At 37.7% G+C, this 25,367-nt stretch overlaps 1 protein-coding gene across 3 annotated transcripts in view; it reads right to left on the reverse strand.

Moving 5' to 3' along the window:
• Positions 1-25,367, reverse strand: part of LOC6051672 (potassium voltage-gated channel subfamily H member 2) — a 148,763-nt gene that overhangs the window by 51,115 nt on the left and 72,281 nt on the right. For all 3 annotated transcript variants that reach the window (XM_038259125.1, XM_038259126.1, XM_038259123.1), the window contains exon 3: positions 23,591-23,834. In XM_038259125.1, coding sequence (XP_038115053.1) covers positions 23,591-23,834 — 244 coding nt within the window. The remainder of the gene's footprint in view (positions 1-23,590; positions 23,835-25,367) is intronic.

The following is a 25,367-nucleotide window of genomic DNA, read 5'->3' on the forward strand; positions in this document are numbered from 1 at the left end:
GTTGCCATGCGTAAAGCGAACTGCCAAAATTTCGGAACGTTTTTCTCAAAACACCGAGTTGATTTACGGGTGCCACGATATCTCGAGATGGGATGGATCAAATTGACTGAAATTTGAGGTGAAGACTTTTAAGACATATCCCGTGTGTATGACGAAGCCCGATTTTCAAATTTTGCTTTTTTGAAAAATACAAAAATAGAATACTGACGATTTTTTATATGAAAAAAAAATTTTCATCTTTTTTTAAAATTAACTTTTTGAAAATCGGCCTTCGTCATGCACACAGAACTGGCTTAACGAGTCTTCACCAAAAGTTTGAGCCGATTTGGTCAAGGCAGTGTTGAGATATCGTGGCACCCGTTTTTTGAAACTGCTAACTTCGAATAGCTATATCTCGGCAAAGCTTTTTTTTTTTACTGTGAACAGACACGGACCACTGCGACACTTGCGTATCTATTGTAGTATGATCTGTTCTCAGGTTTTCTGTTTTGCTGCTATACACAGCCTGCCGAACGATCGTCTTCCGTAGCGCTATTGTTTGAGCGAGACAGTTTTTGACGAATTATTCGAGCAGTTGCCCCCTCTCATTCCCCAAACCAATCACTCAATGCCATGCCACACGAGCACGAGAGACCGATCCGAAGACGTGGAGATGAGCGAGATTGAGGGGAAATCTCGTTTATCTTTGACCCATCTAGAGATCGTTACCGATCATATAGCCCAATCTTCAGCTCGAATTTTGCCTGAGAGCATGTGACCGAGTCGAAAGTAGCATTTGAAGCTCTTCTCTGTGTATTGCTGCAGAGTTCTTCAACGCTCAGACTCAGTCGCCAACAGATCGTCCGAGAGATTGGATGTGATGGGTTTTGGGGTGGCTTGGGACTTGACAAATCAATTTCCGCAGCAGCCGAAATCCCCTCTCGACCGCCACCTACCCCTTTTGCCTCGCCAGATGGGTTTCAAGCCATCGACCTTCCGCTTACAAAGCGAAACCCGTACCACTAGACCACGGGAGCTCGGCTCTCGGCAAAGCTACAACCAAATGTCTTCAAATTTGTTTTGTTCCCGAGCAGGGGTAAATAACACGGGAATACCAAATTTTGATATTACTTGAGCAATAACAGCGACCAAAATGTGCCCTTGGTTGCCCAGTAATAGATGGTAAAATACCATGAAATCATACCAAAGTCTAGTATATGGAAGGGCACAACAATACCAAACCATGTTATTCCAAGGGTAAAATAATACCTCAAAATAAAACCATTTCAATACCAAGTTGAGGTCTTCTGAATTTTTGAACATTGCTTGAATACAAAAACTTGGTATTGCCATGGTTTAATTTTTAGGTATTCCCTTGGAAAATCATATTTTGGTATTCCTGTGGTCTTCCACATACATGATTTTGGTATGATTTGATGGTATTTTACCATCTATTACTGGGCAACCAAGATCACATTTTGGTCGCTGATATTTGCACAAGTAATACCAAAATTTGGTATTTTCATACAATTTTAGTGCAGCAGTTGCAGTTAGTGAAAAACGGAAATGATCCATATGCAACAGCCAAATCTACTCACCTGATGATTCCATGTTGTTCTTAGTGATATTCTTCACCACACCGAATGCATTTGTCATTGATGAACGGCCTGTGCATGAAGTTCTTGAAGATTCTGAAAAATAACAAGATTGAAAAATAAGTGTTATTAAAATAAAACTGGATTGAAATTAACCAAAATTCAATAATCTTTCGATTGGCTCGTTTTTCAAAGTATTTGTTTTTTTTTTTCAAGTCATTTTAGCGCAAAATTAATTATCTTGTCCAAATTGGTAAAAAAAACCCATAGTTTCAGAGAAAATTGATAAAACACTTTAATACCAAAAGAATACCAAAATGTGCCATCCTGACTTAGAAAATTTTCCACAATTTCAAGTCATTTATGTAGGGGGTACATCAAAAATGTTTAAAATCACGTTTGAAATTTCCGGTTTTCAATGAAAGTATTTGCTTTGAGACATCATTTTAGTGCAAAATTAATTATTTTGTCAAAATTGGTCAAAATTTTCCCATAGTTTCAGAGGAATTTGATACAACACTTTAATACCAAAATAATACCAAAATGTGCCATCCTGACTTAGAAAATTTTCCACAATTTCAAGTCATTTATGTAGGGGGTATATCAAAAATGTTTAATATCAAGTTTGAAATTTCCGGTTTTCAATTAAAGCATTCGCTTTGAGGCATTAGGTCTATTCCCGTACTGCAGAATTCTGCAATTCTGCACAAAAACGGCAGCAGAGCGTTTCCGTACTTTTCTGCAACAAAAGTAACTTTTCTCTCAGGTAGAACTTCTGCAGTGAGAGAGGTAGAAGTTGCAGCAAAACAGTTCCCGTACTTTTCTGCAAGCTCTCTCTTCTCTTTCTTGTTGAAAAGTTACTGCAATTTGGTGTGATGGATGTTGAGTACACGCTTACGTAAAATTTGCAAGTTGGGTGAAATCATCAATTTAATTATTAGTTGCAATAAACTTTATGTTTTATTGTTACTAAATTGAAGTAGTCTTTTTGAAGGGAAGTTTATATATTTTGAATTAATGGATTTTTGGGGTAGTTTTTTTTAATGTCTGTTTTTATTGAAATGGGTTTCAGGCTGAACTACATTATGATATAGCGATTTTTTAGTGTTAATATTTTAACCTGACAAAAAAAGATAACTAAAGTCAGTATTACAGCACGGCTAATACCTAAAAAAAAAATTATAATAAAAGATTGTTTTAAAAATCTTTTAAAAGACACATTTCTTTTGTGTTTAATAATTTCAAATAAATATTTGTTTAGAAATAATTTTTGATCTTCAACTGTTTGTGAAAAGACTAAATATGTGTGTTTAAATAATTTAATTGGCAAATAATACATTGTACCTTTAACGGTGCTACCAATTCGTATTATTATATGAACCAAAAAAAATTGATGTAGTTTTGTCGAATTCTTCTATTTAAAAAAATTTAAATTCTAAAATTCGGAAATTTTTAAATGCCGCCATCTTGAATCATAAAATGTACAATTTTTATTGGAGTCATATTTTAGGTTAGAAGCTCAGATTAGAGGTTTTAGAGGTTGGAAATTTTGACAAGTTCTTCGGAAAATAGAGTACTATCTGTTTCTATTTTTTTAATATCTGAATTTTTAAATTTTTGATTCACAGAATTTTAAAACATTACTTATTTTTTAAATTTTTTAGCAGCTTTATTTTTTTATTGTAGCTTTTGAATTTTTGGTGTTCTGGACTCTGAAATATTCAAGCTTTTGATTTTTTTATTCAGAATTTCAAAATATAAGAATTTTTAAGTTTAGGAACTTTTAAGTTTATTTTGAATTTTTAAAATTATGATTTTTTTGATATTTTGAACATTTTGATATATTTATTTTTTAATTATTTGTATTTTTCAAGCTTCGAACGAGGCTTTGAATTTGTGTTTTATTTATTTTTTTTCTGATATAAATATTTGCATTTTTAAATTTCTCAAATATCCGAATTTTTTTAAGTTTCTCAATTTGAAAATATAAGTTTTTTTTTGTAAATATTTTTAATCATGAATTTCTAAATGTCTAGATTTCTAAATTTATGAGTTTGTGATTCACTTATTTTTTTAAATTTGTCAATTTCGCTGCGTCACCGTTGTTCTTCCAAGTCACATCCATTTATAATTTATTTATGTTTTCCTGAATAATATTTCAAACATTTTGCTATTAAAACGTGTATTTATGGTACCTTTGTTTGTCATTTTTAAATTATTTTTGTAAAACGTACCAGCAACCCTCACTATTTTTTACCTAATGTAAAAGTTTTGAATTATTTTTAATGTATATTTTCTACCTAAGCATAATTAATTTCTAGTTACCTAATAAATGGTGCATGCTTTTAAATAAAATATAAAGTTGAATAAAAAAATAATGCCCCCGTTCTAGAGGCAAACTCCTTTCAATTACTATTTTTCTCAATCCCCTCGTCAATCCCTCTATTTTAATTTTTTGAAATCATTAAATAACTTTAATACCCAATTTGAGTAAATCCACTCAACTGTGTACAATATTGCAGAAAAAGTACTGGAACGCGCTACCCAGGCAAAATTATTGTTGCTTCTCTCCTTGCAGAACTTCTGCAAAAGAGAGAGATGAAGAGAGCGAGTTGAAAAGTACGGGAACGTGCTGCAGAAAAGTGACTTATGCGGGCTGCAGAATTCTGCAGAAGCTGCAGAAATTCTGCAATTCTGCAAGTACGGGAATAGACCTATTATTTTAGCGCAAAATTAATTATTTTGTCAAAATTGGTCAAAATTTTCCTATAGTTTCAGAGGAATTTGATAAAACACTGTAATACCAAAAGAATACCAATATGTGGTGTTCGACCATTGACAAATTCTGCAATTTTGCAATATCAAAACAATACCTTTAATTGGTATGATAGCACATTTTGCTCTTGCATAATCCTTAAGACAAATTTTAAAGGGTCCAGGAATACCAAAATTTTGTATTGATACCAGAGAAAGGTATTATTACGCATTTCCCTTGTTATTTACCCATGCTCGGGTTAATAGATGAAAATGTATATTTTTATGCCCTGAAAACAGAATTTAGAAAAATATTAGTGTGTGCTCATACCAACCTCGAAATTTTTTGTCGATTTACATGTATGTAACCCAGGCCTGCCCAACGTCAGGCCCGCGGGCCGGATCCGGCCCTTGAAGCCATTTCATCCGGCCCACGTCGGCATTTCAAAATAATTCTATGACCGGTCCTAAAGGCTGTTCATAAAATATTAAATAAATAAATTGATTGTCTGAATTAACAAAATAATCTTAAGATCAAATTTTATAATATTATAACAACATTCTTCATGTTTGAATTTAATTCTTGTAATTTCTTCATCGATATTTCCAAACTGAAAAATTTTGCAAGAAAACAAAATTACCCATTTAGTAAAATTGTAAAATTTATGAAAAAAAAAAACTTAAATTGTTGCCTAAAAATGTACAAAATTACTCTGAATTTAAATTTCTTTCGGTTTTTACTGTGTTTACTTCAAATCGAAGGTTTTTTTCTATTTTCTATATTTTTAAATAAATAAGTAAGCAAAAGCTAATGATTTTTTCCAGAACAACTTTTCAGTGATAAAGTTTTTTAAACGAAGCTTAAAAAGGCAAATTATTCATACTGAGAATAGATCGCGGCCAATATTTTAAAAATATAAAAAAATGTCTCAATGGGGCATGAAATAAGAGAGCAAAAATATTTTTTTTTCGTAACTTAGAATTTGAAAAATAACGAATCAAAAATGATTTAATGCATATTTTTTACACTTTTTAAATTTAGCTTGTGTTTAAAATCATTTTAAAATATTTATTAAAATATTTGAATAAAGGTGCACAAAAACGCAAAAAGTTAGTTTTTAAAAAAGGATATACGAATCCAAATTTCGTTTGAATAAATTTTATCATGTCTCATTGATTTTTTATATCGTAGTGTTGAGGAAATTAAACTTAAAAAATTGCAACGACCATTGAAATTTGAATGTTTTTTTTTTTAAATAAAAATTGCAATCGTTAAAAGCAATAGCTATACAATTTTAAACAAACAAACAAAAAATTAACTCAAATAAACTCATTTTTAATGCTATCCTTGTTTTTCATTCTTAAAATCAAGTTTTAGGAATCTTATTTGCAACACTAGTTTTTTTTATTTATTTTCTTTAAAAGAACCCAATAATAAAAATTGAACAAAAATGTGTTAACTTCTTCAACTTTTATCAAATATTAGTTCCAGCCCGCCACTGCTTAAGAAACATCAGATCTGGCCCGCAGGGCCAAAAGGTTGGGCACCCCTGATGTAACCCCTTAAAATCGTTCGATCTGTCAAAAATCTACCAAAGCGTCTACCACATTGATCATACAAAAAAACTGTAGAAGAAAGTTACATCAAATTTTGACAGTTCGACACCAACGAATTATTTCAACAAAAACCAATGCGGTTAACCAAAATCAAATTAACAATACAACTCCAGTCTTCAAACCACCAATCCCCCAATCCATGCGAAGCAAAAATTTGCCTTTTTTGGAGAATTTTATTTTTTTATTTTTCGGTAAAATTCAGTTCGATTGAAACTTTGTCAAAAAAATCAATCCAAAATCATTAGTTTTCCATACAATGCTCCATACAATTTTGAAAACCGGAGTTGTTCTTGAGCTCTGATATCTTTAAAAAAAATGTTCTAAATGGAAAACTTTTGGATTGATTGAAAATTAGGGTGGTTCACGATTAGGGTATTTTTGAAATTCTTATTTTGCAGGGATTTTTTTTTATAAAGAGCGTCTAATTTTCCGTTTCGAAATTTGTGAATTTCCCGAGAATTCACAAAATTAAAGCGCAAGCATACATTGTCTTAAAAATCTATTCCAGTTTTGAATGCTTTAGAAATTGAAAATATTTTAACTGCACCTTGACAAGAAACTTTGTGGGCAACAGAAAAATCCACTTCATGTAATGAAAATACACTAGTAAATTTTTGGTAACCTTTTTGGAAAACAACTGGTCATTTAAAAAGTTAACCCTTTCCTACCAACAGCAAGAACGATTTTTTCAACTTATTGGGTTATCATGTAATTCGATCATAATGATATTAAAAATTGAACAGGTAATAATTATTTTAAAAAATAAATAAATAGTTTAAACAAAAAATAATATGGACAACTGGTGCTAAGTTGAATATGAGTAATTGAAAGTCCGTACAGTCATCCCACAAATTCGGAACACTGTTGTGGTAATTTGTCGATAGGATGCAAAATGAAACTTTTATGTCGTCCCTGCTATTTTTGGGACCTTTATTTGGATATTCTCTTGCTATAGCACTAGTAAAAACAGTACTTTTTGAACAAAACCCTAATTTATTCAGCAAAACACTGCCTCCAAATTGCCTGTTCCATATTTGTGGGATGTTATTGTGCCTCCCACAATTGTAGAACACCTGAATTTAATTGATATTTTCACAAAAAAGTTATCAGACCATGTTCAAAACATCACTAAGCTACAGTTTTATTGGTTTCAGAGTGTAAAGTCATTTTTTGTAAAAAATATGTACTCCTGGAGAGAAAAAAAAGTTTGTTTACATCGTAATAAAAAATGTGCTAAAGTTGTGGTTTTCAAGGGTCAATCTTTTTCTTTAAAAACATGATATGAAACGTAAAAATGTACAGCCGGTCTTATACATCAATTGGAAGTTCGCAAGAAAAGCTTTCACATGAAGGAAAGCAAACCATTATGTTCAATTATCGATTTTCTATTCTTTGTTGGACATTGGCAGATCTGTATACTGTTTCGAATATGAGGAATGACTGTATTTAAAAAAAAAAAAATACATTTTGGACTACGAAAAATATTTTAAACGAAGCTGAAAACCATGTACACGCATCATGCAAACACAATAAAACACTTCTTTGTAACAGAAAAGTTTCCCAAAGAATGCGTTTCAAAAACTCGCTCCAAATATTTAAAAAAAATAATCAATAAAAAAAAGTGTTTCACTATAAAATCACTAAAAGTTCGATTTCCAAGAAAAAGTAAACTTTTTAAACTTTTTTTTCCACTTGAACTTGATCTTGAAAAGTTATGAGTCATGCAGAACATTATTTCTGCATGATTTTCATATATTTTATAAAAATTTTATATCTCAACAACCAAATAACAATTAAAATTAAAACTTTGGTACAATTCAAACTACATATCAAATAATCACAAAAAACTGCATGTGTGTGTGTGTGTGTGCAACCAACCAAACGGGACCACGCGGTCGCTTCTTACAAATTGAGTTGTTTCCATGTATTTTAGATTTTAAATTCTATACATGCAAATAACTCGCATAGGCATTTGGTAGGTGTTAGCTCTGCCGAGCTTCGGTGACCCATTTCTACGCAGGCTAGCCGTGCGCGAGGTACTTCAGCTTGAATCGACAAGCCCCGCCCTAAAGAACGTTTGCATTAATCGGATTCAAACGTTATTTAGCACTTCCGAGTCCTTGTCAAATGGACAAAGACCCAGCACGTATATAGTTTGTAGTAGTAGTATTCCTAATTCTACCAATTCAAAGGACGGGGGATCGAACCCCGGTTCGAGCGACTTTAATGTTTCGTTCATGTTAAGAGTTTCAAAAATTCATATTTCATGATTTTTCTCGTTTGGAGCAGATGGGAATCGAACCCAGGATCATTCGCTTACAAAGCGAACACCGTAACCAGTCAGTCACGGCTGCTCCATGTTTCCAATTGGAAGTTTCTCACCCGAAAAGCAGCATCATCCGTCAAACCGGCAGCGATTACATTCACTATTTCGTCACGAATCCGGCGACTTCTCGAGCCGCCTGCATTTTGAGCCGCTCAGAAATCGAGCCGCCAATCTCAGCAAACGTTGCCTACTCCCGCCCCCTTCACTCACTACTCAACTCCTTCAACATATTCCTCAGCAATTTTCACAACTTTACAACAATACAAACTTGGAAAATCCACCCATTTTCTCTTGAAGGCCACCTCCTGTATCGGCAGAAATTTCTGACCAAAATGTAACAAATGGATTCATAAAACTCCGTTCAGTGACCGAGATTTCTCCTCAAAGTGTCACTTCTTCACAACACCCAAATCACATGAAAACCTGCAAAAATCCGTCTGAATTCTTGTACTACTCAAAACACTACACTACCGAAAGAACTTCTCACGGAACTGTCCCGCCGGAAAGTCTAAATATCGCGAACCGTAAAACGTCACGATGAAAAATTCGAAACGAAGAGAAACCAAAAAACGCGGAGCGCAAATTCTTGTCAACCAACCGCGACCAAGGATTGCTGCGATCTCAAATAATCACAAAAAACTGCATGCATGATTTTTTACACGCAGTCAAGCTATTGATTGACCCTCAAACTTATTATTTAAACCAGGTTTAGATCAATTTTCAATTAATTAAAAAAAAATCTCGGGAAATTGACTTATGAACCAATTTTGATATTTTGATTGAATTTCACCTTGGCCATTAAACTACTCATCATTTGTTGAGAATTTTAATGTCAAATTCGAAGCCTTTCTACCAGTAAACTTGGATTTTATTTACAACAAAGAATAGATGCATTTCGACAACAATTATTGAACTTAATTTAAATATCTTACAGTTTTTGCTGCGTTTACTTCAAATTCATTCTATTATTTTTAGAGGAATATGATCGATTTTTTTTTTAAATAAATGAGTAAGAAAATTAACCATACTGAAAATATAGACCACTAAAAATATCTTTAAAGTATGATTTTTTTCTCAAAATGATTCAAGAAATTTTTATAAACTTCAATAGTTGTAAGAAATTTGAAGAATAATGAATTGAAAACTATTCAATATATATATTTTTCTACAACTTTTAAATATTGTTTGTGTTTAAATTTGTTTTAAAACATTTGGTAAAATATTTTAATAAAGGTGTACAACAATGCAAAACGTTTTTTTGTAAAGTTTCAATAAATTTTAGCATGCCTTATTAATTTGCATTTTTTTGAATATATTGTTGAGTTGAGGAAATTAGGCTTTAAAAAAAATTGCAGCGACCAACTAGATTTGAATGTTTTTTAAAGTTATTGATAAAAAACACATTTTGAAAGTTATTTTAGTATTTCTGTCTTAAAATCAAGAAGTTAATGGTGGGAAAATGATTCTTATGACCAGACTTACCTTTTGACGGGTGCGACAACGGTTTGCTATGATACCGGGTTTTCTATGCACACCATTTCTCGTCACGATCCAAACCCGACAGAGCTCGGTAGCTTGATCGGTGCACCGAAACCGAAGTTTGGTGTGACGGCGGTGTGGATCGGGTACACAAAACTGACATGATTTCTGCGCCTACCACACCGGAGAAGTTTGGAACTCTTGATGCCTAGCAAGCCAACTGAACCCAACAGTTCTTAATGGTGTGGTTGTCAAAGGCAGTGCAATATTAAGTAAACGATTCTTGGTTCGAATCTCGAATTTATTATTTTATTTTTTAAATGATTTTTATTTGTTTAGAATAAATCATTAGGAAAAGAATTTCGTAGTGTCATGAAATATAAACTTTAACTTCTCGTGCATATAATCCTGAAATTTTCACCTAAACCTGCCCGCATAATATGGAACGTTTTCTCTATTCCACTACAAAAATCCATTCAATTTTTTAACCCTTTGACTAGAGCGTCGCAGGTTCGAAGAAGGTCTTTTTTAAATGTATATAATCACTTATTTCGACAATAAACATTGAAATTTTTTTTCAAAAATATTTAAGTCAGGATTGAACCAGAAACCTCGTGGTTAAAAGACGGAGACAACAACCGCCAGGCCATCCCGAAGTTGTGAATGATGGCTGACAAACTTCAATCAAAACAATGTCGCCTCCGGTTTACTTGGATCAACCATATGTTGAGTTGCATCCTTGGTATACAGTTTGGGTGCACCGGTGGTGTACCAAGGTGCTTTCAGTACAGTTGCTATGGTGTGACAATAAACAGCTCGGTTTGGTTTCTAGAGTGACACGAAATCCGCACCACGGTGCACCAGATCTTGGTGTTCAGTGAAGCCTGCTAATGACTAATGCTACCAACTCTTGCTGAGCAAAAATCCGTATACTTTACCGACATGACACCATGGTATAACAAAAAATGAAAAGTAATTATTTAGATAAATTTGGAATTTGGGAATTAGAAATATTTCTGTTAAACGTTTAAAAGTTTACGAAATATCAAGTTCGCTTTCACGAATAATATTGTTGCCAGTGTTTTCTCGAAAACATTTCTAGAGTTTTATTGGAAAGGTCCTATAAATACAAGCACAACACAAGGTTTTCACAAGCTTTAGAAAGCATTTTGATCTTTTATTTGCTATTGACAATCAAGTTTGAACTGAGTAAAACCCGGAAAATTATGCAAGTTATCTCTTTAAAATCAAACTGACATTTAAATAAAAATGTCTAATTAGCAAAAGCTTTGACCCAATCAAAAATGCAATGATTTTTTTAATTTGTTAAAATTCCGTACAAATCCGTACTATGCGAAAAATTCCGTACAAAAATTCCGGCCTGTTTAAAATCCGCAAAGAGGGTCGAAAATCCGTACGGTAAGGAAAAAATCTGTACAGTTGGTAGCCTTACTTATGACCATACGAAAATTATAGGCCAGTTTTGGAAATTTTGATATTTGGGTCATATATGACCCATCAAGACTGAAAGAGTTAAAAAAACTTGTTAAAAATAATATAATAAAATAAATTACTTCCAAAATTTATCAAATACTAGTTCCGGCCCGCCACTGGTTTAGAAAAAGCAGATCTGGCCCGCAGGGCCAAAAGGTTGGGCACCCCTGCATTACAGCTTTCATCTTCCTTGATACGCTTGCTGAAGAGTAGAAACTCCATACAAAAAATAGATATTATTGTATTCACGAAGAAAAAAGAGTTCCCAAAATCGTGAACAAGCGTTCATGAAAACGGGAACCACGAACAAAGTGTTCAAATTTCATGGTACGTTTTTCAAAATCGTATCATGGGATTTGAACACTTTGTTCGTGGTTCCCATTTTCATGAACGCTTGTTCACGATTTTGCGAACACTTTTTTCTCCGTGCATGCTGTGTAAATTTACATATTTTTTTCTGTGTACTATCATCATAGAACAGACGAGGGAATGATTGAACGAGAGGAATCACAAATCCGCAAAAATAATTTCAAGATTGTTCAGGTGTGAACCGAAAACGCGATCAAAAATTAAAGTGAAAGAATAAAGCGTCTAACTGCTTATTTAATTGTCGGTGTACAGGACGCCGCACTGTTTTAACCTTTTCTGGCGTACATTAAATTTTGCAGCCCAAAACCAGTAATTGAATTGGAAAATTAAAATTCTTTTTCAAATACTCTTCTCTTGATTTGTGTGCAACTACGTCGAAGACCAAGATTGTTTACTTTTTGCTCTTTGGTCTGAAAGTCTTGGTCTGACAGATTTGGTCTGACAGCTTTATCATGGATTTTGATCTGGTCTAGGAGAGGGATAAGACACAGCACCTTCCTGAGTACAGCCGTACAGCTGAGCACAACAGCATCGATATCTGATTTAATTTAAATTCTTTTATGATTTACTCCAATCGTTCAGATGATCTGGTCAGAACATCTTAGTAAGCATAAAATAATTTGCGGTGCTTTCCTTGTAAACCAATTTAAGCACAAACAACATCAGTCTAATTTGCGGTCAGAAAGGATTAATCCTTTTTTGCTCCATAAATGTTACTTCTCAGAAGCATTTGCACCTCGAAATGAATTTTCAATCTTGGCTAGTGGTGTCCCTAAATTTGTTTTTAAAAGGCAAATAAACATGAATAATAAATCCGAGCTCTACCGTCACCGTCTTGCTCAGCAGAGGAAAGCCATAATCGTTTCAACATCTAACCAAATCCGTTTTCATTTGCCATCTGTAGGAGATACAGCCAGCCAGGTAACGATTTATTAAAAACTTTCCATAAACATACTTTAATGAGTTAACACTCTTGATTATCGTTATCTGTGTCTTGTTACGGAAAAGAGGCACCCTGTGATAAAAGGTCTTTCCGGAAAGCGCGCTAGTTGACAGTTGACGAAAACGAAAGAAAGAGAGAAAAAGAGAGCGAAACAGCGATAGTGAGTTTTGGCGTTTTGAGTTCAGTCTTCAAACGGAAGTAAAAGCGGAAAGACGTTCGCGGAATAAAAAATGAGTGAGAACAAGTGCGACAATGGCGCGGCCAACTCGGTCACGACGAAGACGCGGGTGCAGAAAACGTCGATCGTGTCAGCGACGACCCCGGCGGGGGCAAAGAGGGCAAAAGTTGCCAAGCCCGACGGATCAGGGTAAGTGGAGCAAAGTTTATTGCAAGGTTGTGAATTCGGCAAGAAAGACGTGCTTCTGTTTTTTCGTCGGCGGTACTGTAAGCAAGGCCCAAGATGGCGTCGATTTTCGATGGCAAAAAAAAAAAAAGAAACAAAGTTAATAGACAGCGATGTAGTGTTATTTTTTGCATTCAAATTTGACTTTATGCCAATTTAAACAATTATTATCACCGCCGACAAATTGTGCGTTGCGTGCGTGGAGAATAAAATCAAAATGGCGTCATAAAAATGTTTTCGTTGCTAGAGTTAAAGATGGCGTCTGCAAGGTTTACTTTGTGTGAAGTAAATAAAGAGAACTGTAAATCGTCACCATTGTGTCTATTCTAACAGGCAGCTTGCGAGTAAGACGACATCTCTCAGGCAAACTGAGCGTACCCTTTTTTGTAGCTCCGGTGGGTGTGTGGTCTGAGATTTCAATTTTCGTTGCGGCTAGCCTAAACTTTGAAATTGACGCATATTTGTCATTAATAGATCTTGAAAATTTGATTGTATGCAACGTTCAACCGTTTGTTTGGGCAAAACGAAGGGAGTGTGTCACAAACTCGAATAAAAAAAATAGAAATTCATTGTTTTGTTAACTTTAATTTATACGTTCATAATATTATTGTTGAATCAGTTGAGTTGGAAATATTAACAGTGATGTTGGAGTTGTGTAGTGGTGTGGTATCAGATGGCTTATCAGTCTGGGTCTGTGTGCGACAGTGGCGTCAATTGTGGTTGTTATAAAATTTACTGTAGAAATGGAGACTAAAACAAATTCTTGTCACTGTAGATCTTGAATCTAACTTTTGAATATGAAAGGTTCAAAATGTTATTAAATTGTTCAAATAAAAAAACTAAAAGAGTGAAAGAAAATTAAAACACAGCATTAAGGCCCAAATAGTTTGAAAACACAGAGTCTGACAGCCTTGAAATCTGTCACAGAGAACCAGAAAGCATTTCTGAGCTCAATAATTAAATCAAATTTTGTATGAAGTTGTAAAACACAATAGTTATAAAAAACTAAACACAGAGAGTTTAAATTAATAAATAAACAAAAGTTTATAAGCAGTGGTAAGATAATACAAATAAAACTAAACGCATAGAGTGAAAACATAACAAAAAAAGTGAATCCCAAAATAGCTTGGAAGTTTGAAGACTCAGAGTCTGACAGCCTTGAAACCTGTCACTGAGAATCTGAAAACATTTCTGAGCATAATAATTAAACAAAAGTTTATAACTTGTAGTAAGATAATACAGATAAAACTTAACGAATAGAGTGAAAACATAACTAAAAAAAAAAAAAAAACAGCTTAAAATAGTTAGGAAGTTTGAAGACTCAGAGTCTGACAGCCTTGAAACCTGTCACTGAGAATCTGAAACCTTTTCTAAGCATAATAATTAAACAAAATTTTGTATGTTGTAAAACAAATAAAAAACACAGAGAGTTATAATAAATAAATAAACAAAAGTTTATAAGTTGTGGTAAGATAATACAAATAAAACTAAACGAATAGAGTGAAAACATAACAAAAAAGTGACACCCAAAATAGCTTGGAAGTTTGAAGACTCAGAGTCTGACAGCCTTGAAACCTGTCACTGAGAATCTAAAAACATTTCTAAGCATAATAATTATTCAAAATTTTGTATGAAGTCGTAAAACAAAATAAAAAAAAAATAAACACAGAGAGTTATAACTAATAAATAAACAAAAGTTTATAAGTTGTGGTAAGATAATACAAATAAAACTAAACGAATAGAGTGAAAACATAACACAAAAAAGTGACACCCAAAATAGCTTGGAAGTTTGAAGACTCAGAGTCTGACAGCCTTGAAAGCTGTCTCTGAGAATCTGAAAATATTTCTGAGCATAGTAATTAAACCAAAGTTTATGACTTGTAGTAAGATAATACAAATAAAACTTAACGAATAGAGTGAAAACATAACTAAAAAAAAACAACCTAAAATAGTTTGGAAGTTTGAAGGCTCAGAGTCTGACAGCCTTGAAACATGTCACTGAGAATCTGAAAACATTTCTAAGCATAATAATTAAACAAAATTTTGTATGAAGTTGTAAAACAAAATAAAAGAATAAACACAGAGAGTTATAATTATTGACTAAACAAAAGTTTATAAGTTGTGGTAAGACAATACAAATAAAACTAAACGAATAGAGTGAAAACATAACAAAAAAAATATAACCCTAAATAGTTTGGAAATTTTAAGACTTAGAGTCTGACAGTCTTGAAACCTGTCACTGAGAATCTGAAAACATTACTTCAGCATTAGCGATGAATAGCGTTTGCGACGAACAGCATTTGCGAGTCTTTGCGATGAACAGCATTAGCGATGAATAGCGTTTGCGATGAACAGCATTCGCGAGTCTTTACGATGTACAGTAAAGGCGATTGAATAGCACTTGCGACGGACAGCATTTGCGAGTCTTTACGATGTACAGTAAAGGCGATTGAATAGCATTTGCGACGGACAGCATTTGCGAGTCTTTGCGATGAACAGCATTGGCGATGAATAGCGTTTGCGATGAACAGCATTCGCGAGTCTTTACGATGTACAGTAAAGGCGATTGAATAGCACTTGCGACGGACAGCATTTGCGAGTCTTTACGATGTACAGTAAAGGCGATTGAATAGCATTTGCGACGGACAGCATTTGCGAGTCTTTGCGATGAACAGCATTGGCGATGAATAGCGTTTGCGATGAACAGCATTCGCGAGTCTTTACGATGTACAGTAAAGGCGATTGAATAGCACTTGCGACGGACAGCATTTGCGAGTCTTTACGATGTACAGTAAAGGCGATTGAATAGCATTTGCGACGGACAGCATTTGCGAGTCTTTGCGATGAACAGCATTGGCGATGAATAGCGTTTGCGATGAACAGCATTCGCGAGTCTTTACGATGTACAGTAAAGGCGATTGAATAGCATTTGCGACGGACAGCATTTGCGAGTCTTTGCGATGAACAGCATTGGCGATGAATAGCGTTTGCGATGAACAGCATTCGCGAGTCTTTACGATGTACAGTAAAGGCGATTGAATAGCACTTGCGACGGACAGCATTTGCGAGTCTTTACGATGTACAGTAAAGGCGATTGAATAGCATTTGCGACGGACAGCATTTGCGAGTCTTTGCGATGAACAGCATTGGCGATGAATAGCGTTTGCGATGAACAGCATTCGCGAGTCTTTACGATGTACAGTAAAGGCGATTAAATAGCATTTGCGACGGACAGCATTTGCGAGTCTTTGCGATGAACAGCATTGGCGATGAATAGCGTTTGCGATGAACAGCATTCGCGAGTCTTTACGATGTACAGTAAAGGCGATTGAATAGCATTTGCGACGGACAGCATTTGCGAGTCTTTGCGATGAACAGCATTGGCGATGAATAGCGTTTGCGATGAACAGCATTCGCGAGTCTTTACGATGTACAGTAAAGGCGATTGAATAGCACTTGCGACGGACAGCATTTTCGAGTCTTTACGATGTACAGTAAAGGCGATTGAATAGCATTTGCGACGGACAGCATTTGCGAGTCTTTGCGATGAACAGCATTGGCGATGAATAGCGTTTGCGATGAACAGCATTCGCGAGTCTTTACGATGTACAGTAAAGGCGATTGAATAGCACTTGCGACGGACAGCATTTGCGAGTCTTTACGATGTACAGTAAAGGCGATTGAATAGCACTTGCGACGGACAGCATTTGCGAGTCTTTACGATGTACAGTAAAGGCGATTGAATAGCATTTGCGACGGACAGCATTTGCGAGTCTTTGCGATGAACAGCATTGGCGATGAATAGCGTTTGCGATGAACAGCATTCGCGAGTCTTTACGATGTACAGTAAAGGCGATTGAATAGCACTTGCGACGGACAGCATTTGCGATTCTTTGCGATGAACAGCATTGGCGATGAATAGCGTTTGCGATGAACAGCATTCGCGAGTCTTTACGATGTACAGTAAAGGCGATTGAATAGCATTTGCGACGGACAGCATTTGCGAGTCTTTACGATGTACAGTAAAGGCGATTGAATAGCACTTGCGACGGACAGCATTTGCGAGTCTTTGCGATGAACAGCATTGGCGATGAATAGCGTTTGCGATGAACAGCATTCGCGAGACTTTACGATGTACAGTAAAGGCGATTGAATAGCATTTGTGGCGGACAGCATTTGCGAGTCTTTGCGATGAACAGCATTGGCGATGAATAGCGTTTGCGACGGACAGCATTTGCGAGTCTTTACGATGTACAGTAAAGGCGATTGAATAGCATTTGCGACGGACAGCATTTGCGAGTATGTGCGATGGACAGCATTGGCGATGATTAGCGTTTGCGATGGTCTTTACAACATAGGGTAATGTTTATCGATATTTTGAGTGGTAGAAATAGTTTTAATAATTAAAATTATATTAATAATAATAATACTGAAGATCTGTATATTTCGATGAAAGCAATTGTGTGTTGCGAGAAGAATGTAGAATATTACGCATTTTATCAATCTTAACCAAAAACTATCAGTAATTTGAAAGTCTTACACAGTTAAAACTGCAAGAAATAAATGAATTAACAGCAACAACTACACAATTATTTCAGGAAAAAACGTCTGCGTAAGACAGCAGCGGATTCGGACGACATAGCTCCACTGGTCGGTTCGACAAAGTCGAAACCAAGCAAAGCGACTGAGTCGCTAACGAAAGAACTGGCTGCACAAAGGGATCAGAATGCGATTCTGTTGCAAGAGCTGCAGCAGGCGCGGGAAGCGCTGCGAGTCCAGCAGGCCAGCTCACCGCCAGCCTCGGCATTTGGTGACGATATGGGTCCGTCAAGTACCGGATTCAGTATGTTGGAGAACAGCCGTCTTCTATCTTCAATATACCAACTGTCGGCGAACTCGATCAACGTACCTGAGTGTAAACCGATGGCGGGAGATGAGGAGATTCATCGGGTTACTTTCGAGACATGGAAGGACCTGCTGATTGACAACATGAACTTGGCCGGGATAGAGGATGAAAAGACTAAGTTCACACTCTTCAGGGTGAAGGCTGGAACGCAACTGCTCGAGGTCTTCAAGAACACGATCTCGGACTCGGAGGCTCCGGATGACACGCGATTTCCCTTCCAGAACGCGATGCACCGCCTGTCTGCATACTTTGCCTCAGGCTCAGACATGATGCTGCAACGGCGCAGGCTGGCACTCATGGCACAGCAAGCCACAGAATCGGATCTGGCATTCGTCATGCGAGTTTCGACGATGGCTCGCCACTGTGGTTTTGATGGATCGAAACAATTCGAAGAAGTCGTGAGTGTTATTTCGCAAAACGCGCTTGATGAAAAAGTTCGAGCTATCGCCCTGAAGATGACAAGCCAGACACAGCAGACTGACAAGGAGGGGAAAGCCAACTTCAAAAAGCTGACGGACAAGGTTCGAGAGGTGGAGGCAGTTCGTTTGAACGAAGAATTGGTGAGGAAGAAGAAAGGAACGCAGGAACCAGCAGTCATCGCGTCTGTTCGAGCAGATCACCCCTCGCAGAAATCTCTGCCGTACGGGAACGCTCAGCGGTTTGGAGTCGGAAACAACAGATACCATCCATATGGAAACCCTCAGTGGCCCGGAGCCGGAGACAACAGATATCATCCGTACGGAAACGCTCAACGGCCCAAAGCCGGAGACAACAGATACCGTTCGTACGGAAACGCTCAGCGGCCCGGAACCGGAGACAACGGATACCACCCGTACCAAAACAATCAGCGATTCGGCCCCGGTGGTAACCGGCAGAGGAACTTCTCGAATAAAAGAACACCCACGAACCAGTTCGATGGTGCGAAGCAAGGTGGAACAAGCAGTTATCCGTCAAAATCAATTCCTCGGCGGGATCCCCCGATCGAAATTTGTTGGAGATGCAAGGGCAAGGGACACACGCCAGAGCAGTGTTACGCAGCAGACAAAGATTGTCGAGTTTGCGGAAAAATTGGCCATTTGGGGCGAGTGTGCCCTCCGATTATACCAAAGCTGGCACCGGGAAAGATTGCTATGGTGGAGAAGGACGATATCGAAGCAGAAGCGGATGAAACTGTAAGCTATACAGAAAACTAAAATTATATTTTTGAAAGTTCGGTAATCCATCTGAATTTCTATGGTATTGAACGTATTATAACGCTGAATGATAAACCGTTTCTAATAAATGTTATAAAGAATAAGTGAAAATGGATGTTGTTTTCTCTCGTTTATTGGCAACAATTAGAAGTTCAGATAGATTTCGGATACACCAGGTCCAAAATTCAATTCTAATTTGTAAATATTGAATAGGTTATCAAACACCCCGCGGATTACGAACAGTGGTTTCCGATAGCTGCTCTTCAACAAGCGAACGACGGTTTGATTAAGGCTAGGGTTGCGGGCATGGAGTGTGAATTTCTCATTGACTCCGGAGCCATGGTGAATACCTTTACCAAAAAACTGTTCGACAGATTAAAAGGCGATCCAGCTTTGAGTAAAAGCCTACTTAACGTGAGAGATCGGGCAGACATTCCGTTGAAGGCCTACGCCTCACAAGGTAACATCCACGTGCTAGCAACGTTTGAGGCAGACCTGTACATCACAGAAGATAGGCCTTATCTGGTAGAAAAGTTTTACGTCGTTGACGAGAACCGTTCGCTGCTTGGGATGTCTACAGCGACCAGGTACAGTGTGCTGCTTCTGGGGTTGGGCGTCCCGGTGGCTTCTCACGATTATCGGGCGTATGGAGGCGAAATTTCGGTGGTCGAGAGGAACACGCTCTTACCTAAATTCAACATTCCGCCGGTTCATATCAGTTACAACAAGGAACAACCTCCATGTCGTAACATCTACATGAACATTCCTCTGGCGTTAAAATTACAAGTACACCAGAGGTTGCAGCAGTTGGTGACTGCGGGTATAATAGAGCCGGTGACAGATGGAATGGAGTTGGGATTCTGCTCATCGATGATCACCGTTCCCAAAGGCAAGAATGACTTCCGCTTGGTGATTGATTTGCGAGGACCAAATAAATACATCTACCGCACTCCATTTGCGATGCCTACTCAAGAGAAAATTCTTGCTGAGCTGAATGGAGCTACTTGGTTCTCAACGATCGACCTGGAAAGCGCTTTCTTCCATGTCGAGCTGGACGAAGACTCAAGACACCTGACAAATTTTTGTACGGAATTCGGAATGTTTCGCTGCGTGCGGCTACCCTTCGGTCTCACAAATGCACCCGACATCTTCCAGGAAAGCCTTCAAAGAAAGATTCTGGGAGGTTGTTCAGGAGTGAAAAATTACCTGGACGACGTACTTGTGTACGGCCGGACGAAAGAGGAACATGATCGTAACCTGGAAGCGGTGCTGGCACGTCTGAAAGACCACAATGTTAAGCTCAACATAGCAAAGTGCGTGTTTGGAAGCAGAAACGTCAAATTCTTGGGGTTCACGCTGACGCCAGAAGGATGGAAAATCGAAGACGACAAACGGAGTGCGATCGAGAACTTTCGTCGACCAACCAGCTGCACCGAAGTGAAAAGTTTTTTGGGTCTTTTGACGTTTTTCGATCGGTTTCTACTGAATCGTGCTGAAGCTACACTGCAGTTGCGTAACTTGGTAAAAGCTGACCATTTTTACTGGACAGACGCCGAAGAAAAGGAGTTCCAGTTCCTGAAAAAGGCGGCGTTGAACGCTATAAGCAAGCTTGGTTATTACAGCCCAACAGATGAAACTGAACTTTATGTGGACGCGTCACCTGTCGGTCTAGGAGCGGTTCTCGTGCAGTTCAACGACAAACGGATTCCGAGAGTGATCGCTTGCGCTTCAAAGGTTCTTACACCGACCGAGCAGCGTTACCCGCACACCCAGAAGGAGTCATTAGCGGTAGTGTGGGGAGTAGAAAGATTTTCGTACTACCTGCTGAGCCGATCATTTGTGGTGCGGACTGATTCCGAAGCTAACGCGTTCATATTCGACAGAAATCACTCATTGGGTAAAAGAGCCATTTCTCGGGCGGACTCGTGGGCACTAAGACTCCAAGCATACGATATGACGATAAAAACAGTCCCAGGAAACGAGAACATAGCTGACGCGCTGTCTAGGCTGATTTCGAAATCCGACGAGGCGCTACCATTCGAAGGCGACGACGATCAGCATTTTCTGTACGCAGTGGACGCAGGGAGCATGACGATCGATTGGAATGACATTGAAAGGTGTTCAGCGGAGGACGAGGAACTCCAGGCAGTACGAGCGGCAATTAATGGCAAAAAGTGGCCGAAAGAACTTTTCAGGTACGAGGCTCAGCAGGCTGTCTTGTACAGCAGAGGAAATTGCGTGTTTAAGGACAATAGGATCATCTTACCAAAGGAATTACGAACAAAATCACTTAAGTCGGCGCATGAAGGCCATGTTGGAGAATCCGCTATGAAGAAAATTATGCGTGACTATTTTTGGTGGCCAGGGATGGCCAAAGAGGTGGCAGAATTCGTTAAGCATTGTGGAACCTGTGCGGTGTTGTCTAAAAAATCCTCCTCTACCGTTGTCCTCACGCGAGTTACCAAGCGGCCCTTGGCAAATACTTCAGATAGATTTTCTGGCTCTTCCGGGATTTGGCTCCGGAGAATTCTTGAGTGTTGTGGATACCTATTCAAGATATCTAACAGTAACCGAGGTAAAACGAATTGACGCAGAGTACGTGAATGCTGCATTGTGCGACGTGTTCAAGCAGTGGGGCCTGCCACTTATACTTCAAAGTGACAACGGGCCCCCATTTCAAAGTGTTGCTTTCACACAGTTCTGGGAGAATAAAGGGGTAAAGGTCAGGAAAGCTATCCCGTTGAGCCCGCAATCCAACGGCATGGTTGAAAGGAACAACCAAGGAATCACGAAGTCAGTATCGGCCGCAAAGATCGACGGGTCAAACTGGAGGCATGCGATGAATAACTATGTACACAAGCACAACACGCTCGTTCCACACGCTCGCCTCAACGTGACTCCCTTCGAGCTTTTGGTGGGGTGGAAGTTTCGCGGATTGTTCCCCAGCCTAGGCAGCCGACAGGAGAACGATCTGGATCGTACCGATGTTCAGGAACGTGATGCTGAAGCTAAACTTAAAAGCAAGAAATACGCGGATTCATCAAGGGGAGCTAAAGAGTCAAGTATTAACTGCGGTGACGAGGTGCTTGTGTGGCAGAACAAAAAGCACAAAACCGATCCAACATTTTCTTCCGAGAGGTATCGAGTGATAGCAAGGGAAGGAGCCAAAGTCGTTATAATGAGCTCAACTGGCGTACATTACACTCGCAACATCCAGGACGTACGTAGAGCCCCGGAAAATTGGCGTGAAGTGGGTGTCTCTACCGAAGAAAACGAGTTAACCGCGGACAAGGGTACAGAAGGCTTCGTGGAGCTTGCCGGTGAAGCAACGATCACTGAAGCAGGATCGAGTGCGCTCGCGGATCGAAAGGATCCGCATCAGGTTGCAGGTCGTGAGCTGCGACGTAGAGACACCATAAGAAAGCCAACAAAGTACGATGACCGGTTTGTGTATAATGTGTATCAGTAGGGTAGAAACGGCGACCGATGAGAAGATAGAACAGATAAATAAATGCGTACTTAAACACTAATCTAACAGGGTTATATATCTCTTCTGGTCGAATAGGTCTACGAATAGAATGGATAAATACGACGAAAGGTTTCAATGAAAACAATGTAAGGGTCTTTAAAATAGAAGTGATAGTGATTTATTTGATAACATTAGCGACAAAACCACAAGTGAACCTTTGCGATACACACAAAAAAAATCCGTTATGAAGGGTTTATAAGGGTCTTATCTTCGTTTATTTATACGATGTAATACGTCCAGAGTGGAGCAGAAGGAGAATGTAGGAGATACAGCCAGCCAGGTAACGATTTATTAAAAACTTTCCATAAACATACTTTAATGAGTTAACACTCTTGATTATCGTTATCTGTGTCTTGTTACGGAAAAGAGGCACCCTGTGATAAAAGGTCTTTCCGGAAAGCGCGCTAGTTGACAGTTGACGAAAACGAAAGAAAGAGAGAAAAAGAGAGCGAAACAGCGATAGTGAGTTCTGGCGTTTTGAGTTCAGTCTTCAAACGGAAGTAAAAGCGGAAAGACGTTCGCGGAATAAAAAAATGAGTGAGAACAAGTGCGACACCATCGTTTAGCGTTCAGCTTGTAGATAAGGCCGCCCATAGCCCGATAATCCCCTTAATGAAAGCTTAAATTTGCATATTTCACTTGGCTCGCTTCTAAATTAAACGGATACTTGTTTGCCACCCCTCGGGGTCACTGGCGAAGTGCACTGCAACCAACGAGTGCAAAAGTGCTTCTCTCTGCCGGGAAGTGTCTTTCCCAGAAGAGGATCACAATCAGGCCAAGATTGCAGCTTCCGGTTCGGTGGTGCGGTTCACTGCAATCTATGTCACTTGCGTATGATTAACTTTTCCTCGGAAAGTGACAAACGATTAGGAATCACTCCTCTTAACGGTTGGGCGACGACGTGAAATGTGTTAGGTGTCACTTTTGATGAAAAGTCAATTTGTACGATTGAGTTGATTAAATGCTATTATGATGATGATGGGGGAAAAAAAGTAGCACTTACCTATTAAATCAATTATCACAATTGGGTCATCAGCATATTTGCGATTCTTTCTTTGATTAAAGTCAGGTTCGTTCAGCAAAAATGCTGCTACGTATGGGGTAAATATTGCTGTATACATAACTAATATTAATATTATCCAGTCCCACACCGCCTTGAACGGAGAGTAGTGCAGTATTGTCCATTTGTGAACACGTGGACTCTGTAGTTTGTATTCCGGTAGTACATCGGCGCCGAGCGATAGGACCTGGGAGTTTGGGGGAATGGGTTTGCATTTGCACGTTCCGATGACGACGACGACGACGAAGGCCACCAGCAGGAGCAATGTTGATGAAAAGAGAGAAAAACAAATAAAAATGCAAAGGTTAGTTTATGTTGGACGATAGTTTTTTGTACGATTTATTTTCATGTTTTCTCCCCATACAGATGTTCATAGAAAATATCAATATTGGGAACATTCACGTTACAATGTCATTGATAAATTTTCCGAGGCAAACCTGCTCATTTCAAGTGGGTAAGGTTCGAATCCTTTTCTAGGCAAGTGGATTAATTACTAATCAGTTATCGATTGATCCCACTTCTTCTGACTGAATGGCTCTTTGGCTAGTAGTGGTGCCAGCTGTTTGCTTCCGGGAAAGTGAACGATACCAGGTCGAGTGCTCTGAGTGAGGTCTCGAATTGATTGTTTTTCCCCCCTGACCGTGTTGCTCGAAAATGGATTTTTTAGGATGGAAGCAATGATTACACTATGTTTGCTCTATTGATTTTCTTTTTGTCAATTCGGTTGAAAAAATGTCATACAGAAATAATCTTTATCAAAAAAGTAGTATTTTTCCTTTAATATCAATTAAATTTTTTGCTCTTAAAATTATTACATTTAGAGTGATGTGTGTGCAGGATATTTTATGTTCCTGATTTAAGCAACAAACAAAAATTTCATAATCAATCAAAAGTAACAATTTACGTTTTGAGACACTCTTGAAGTATATTTCGAGATAACTTGAGAAAATTCGAGTTAAAAGCTTTTTTATCCTGAAGACAGCAATAAATGTGAGTTAAAGCTGCATTAAGTGTAAAAAGGACCATTTTAGGAGGTTAGCAAGAGCTTTTTTCAGGAGTTATTTAAAACGAAGTTGCTTCGACGTTGATTTTTTATAACACTCTGCAAATGCATTTTATTTCTTTCATAAATCTAAAAAGTCTGAGGCTTTTCAATTTTAAAACATAATGGAAGAGCTCTTCAAGACTGAAATAAATTATTCTTAAACTTTTATGTTCTTGTCAAAGATCAAATAAACTTCTCGAAGAAAAAATAAAATATTTCGTTAAAAATAATTTATTCTTTATAAAACATCAATCACAAATGGCTAGTGAAAATGAAATCAGCATAATTTTTGTCAGCTTTATAACAATTAGGGGAAATATACCCATTTTAATCACACTAAGCCGTTCGACCAATTCTCATCACTTTTGCCGTTTTCCGCTATTAAATCAACATTTTCAGATGTATCAACAATGAAGAGTTGCTTGCTCACTTTAAGTTGAGCTATTTATTACTTTGGAACAGTCTAAAACACTTTATTTAAGCTGTAATTCATGATCAAAGTGCTGATAGGCCGATAATAGAAATAGGCTGAGAAAGGGTATAGTTCCCCTATATCATGAATTAGACTGTGACTTTAAGCAGGCAACTTCGTTGTGAAATTCTTGCCAAAATATTTCCCTGGGAGCCGGAACATCTGCGTCTTACGAAGGACGATTGTGTGGACACCACGGTGGC

The sequence above is a fragment of the Culex quinquefasciatus genome, chromosome 3, assembly GCF_015732765.1.
Source record: "Culex quinquefasciatus strain JHB chromosome 3, VPISU_Cqui_1.0_pri_paternal, whole genome shotgun sequence".
Classification (NCBI taxonomy): domain Eukaryota; kingdom Metazoa; phylum Arthropoda; class Insecta; order Diptera; family Culicidae; genus Culex; species Culex quinquefasciatus.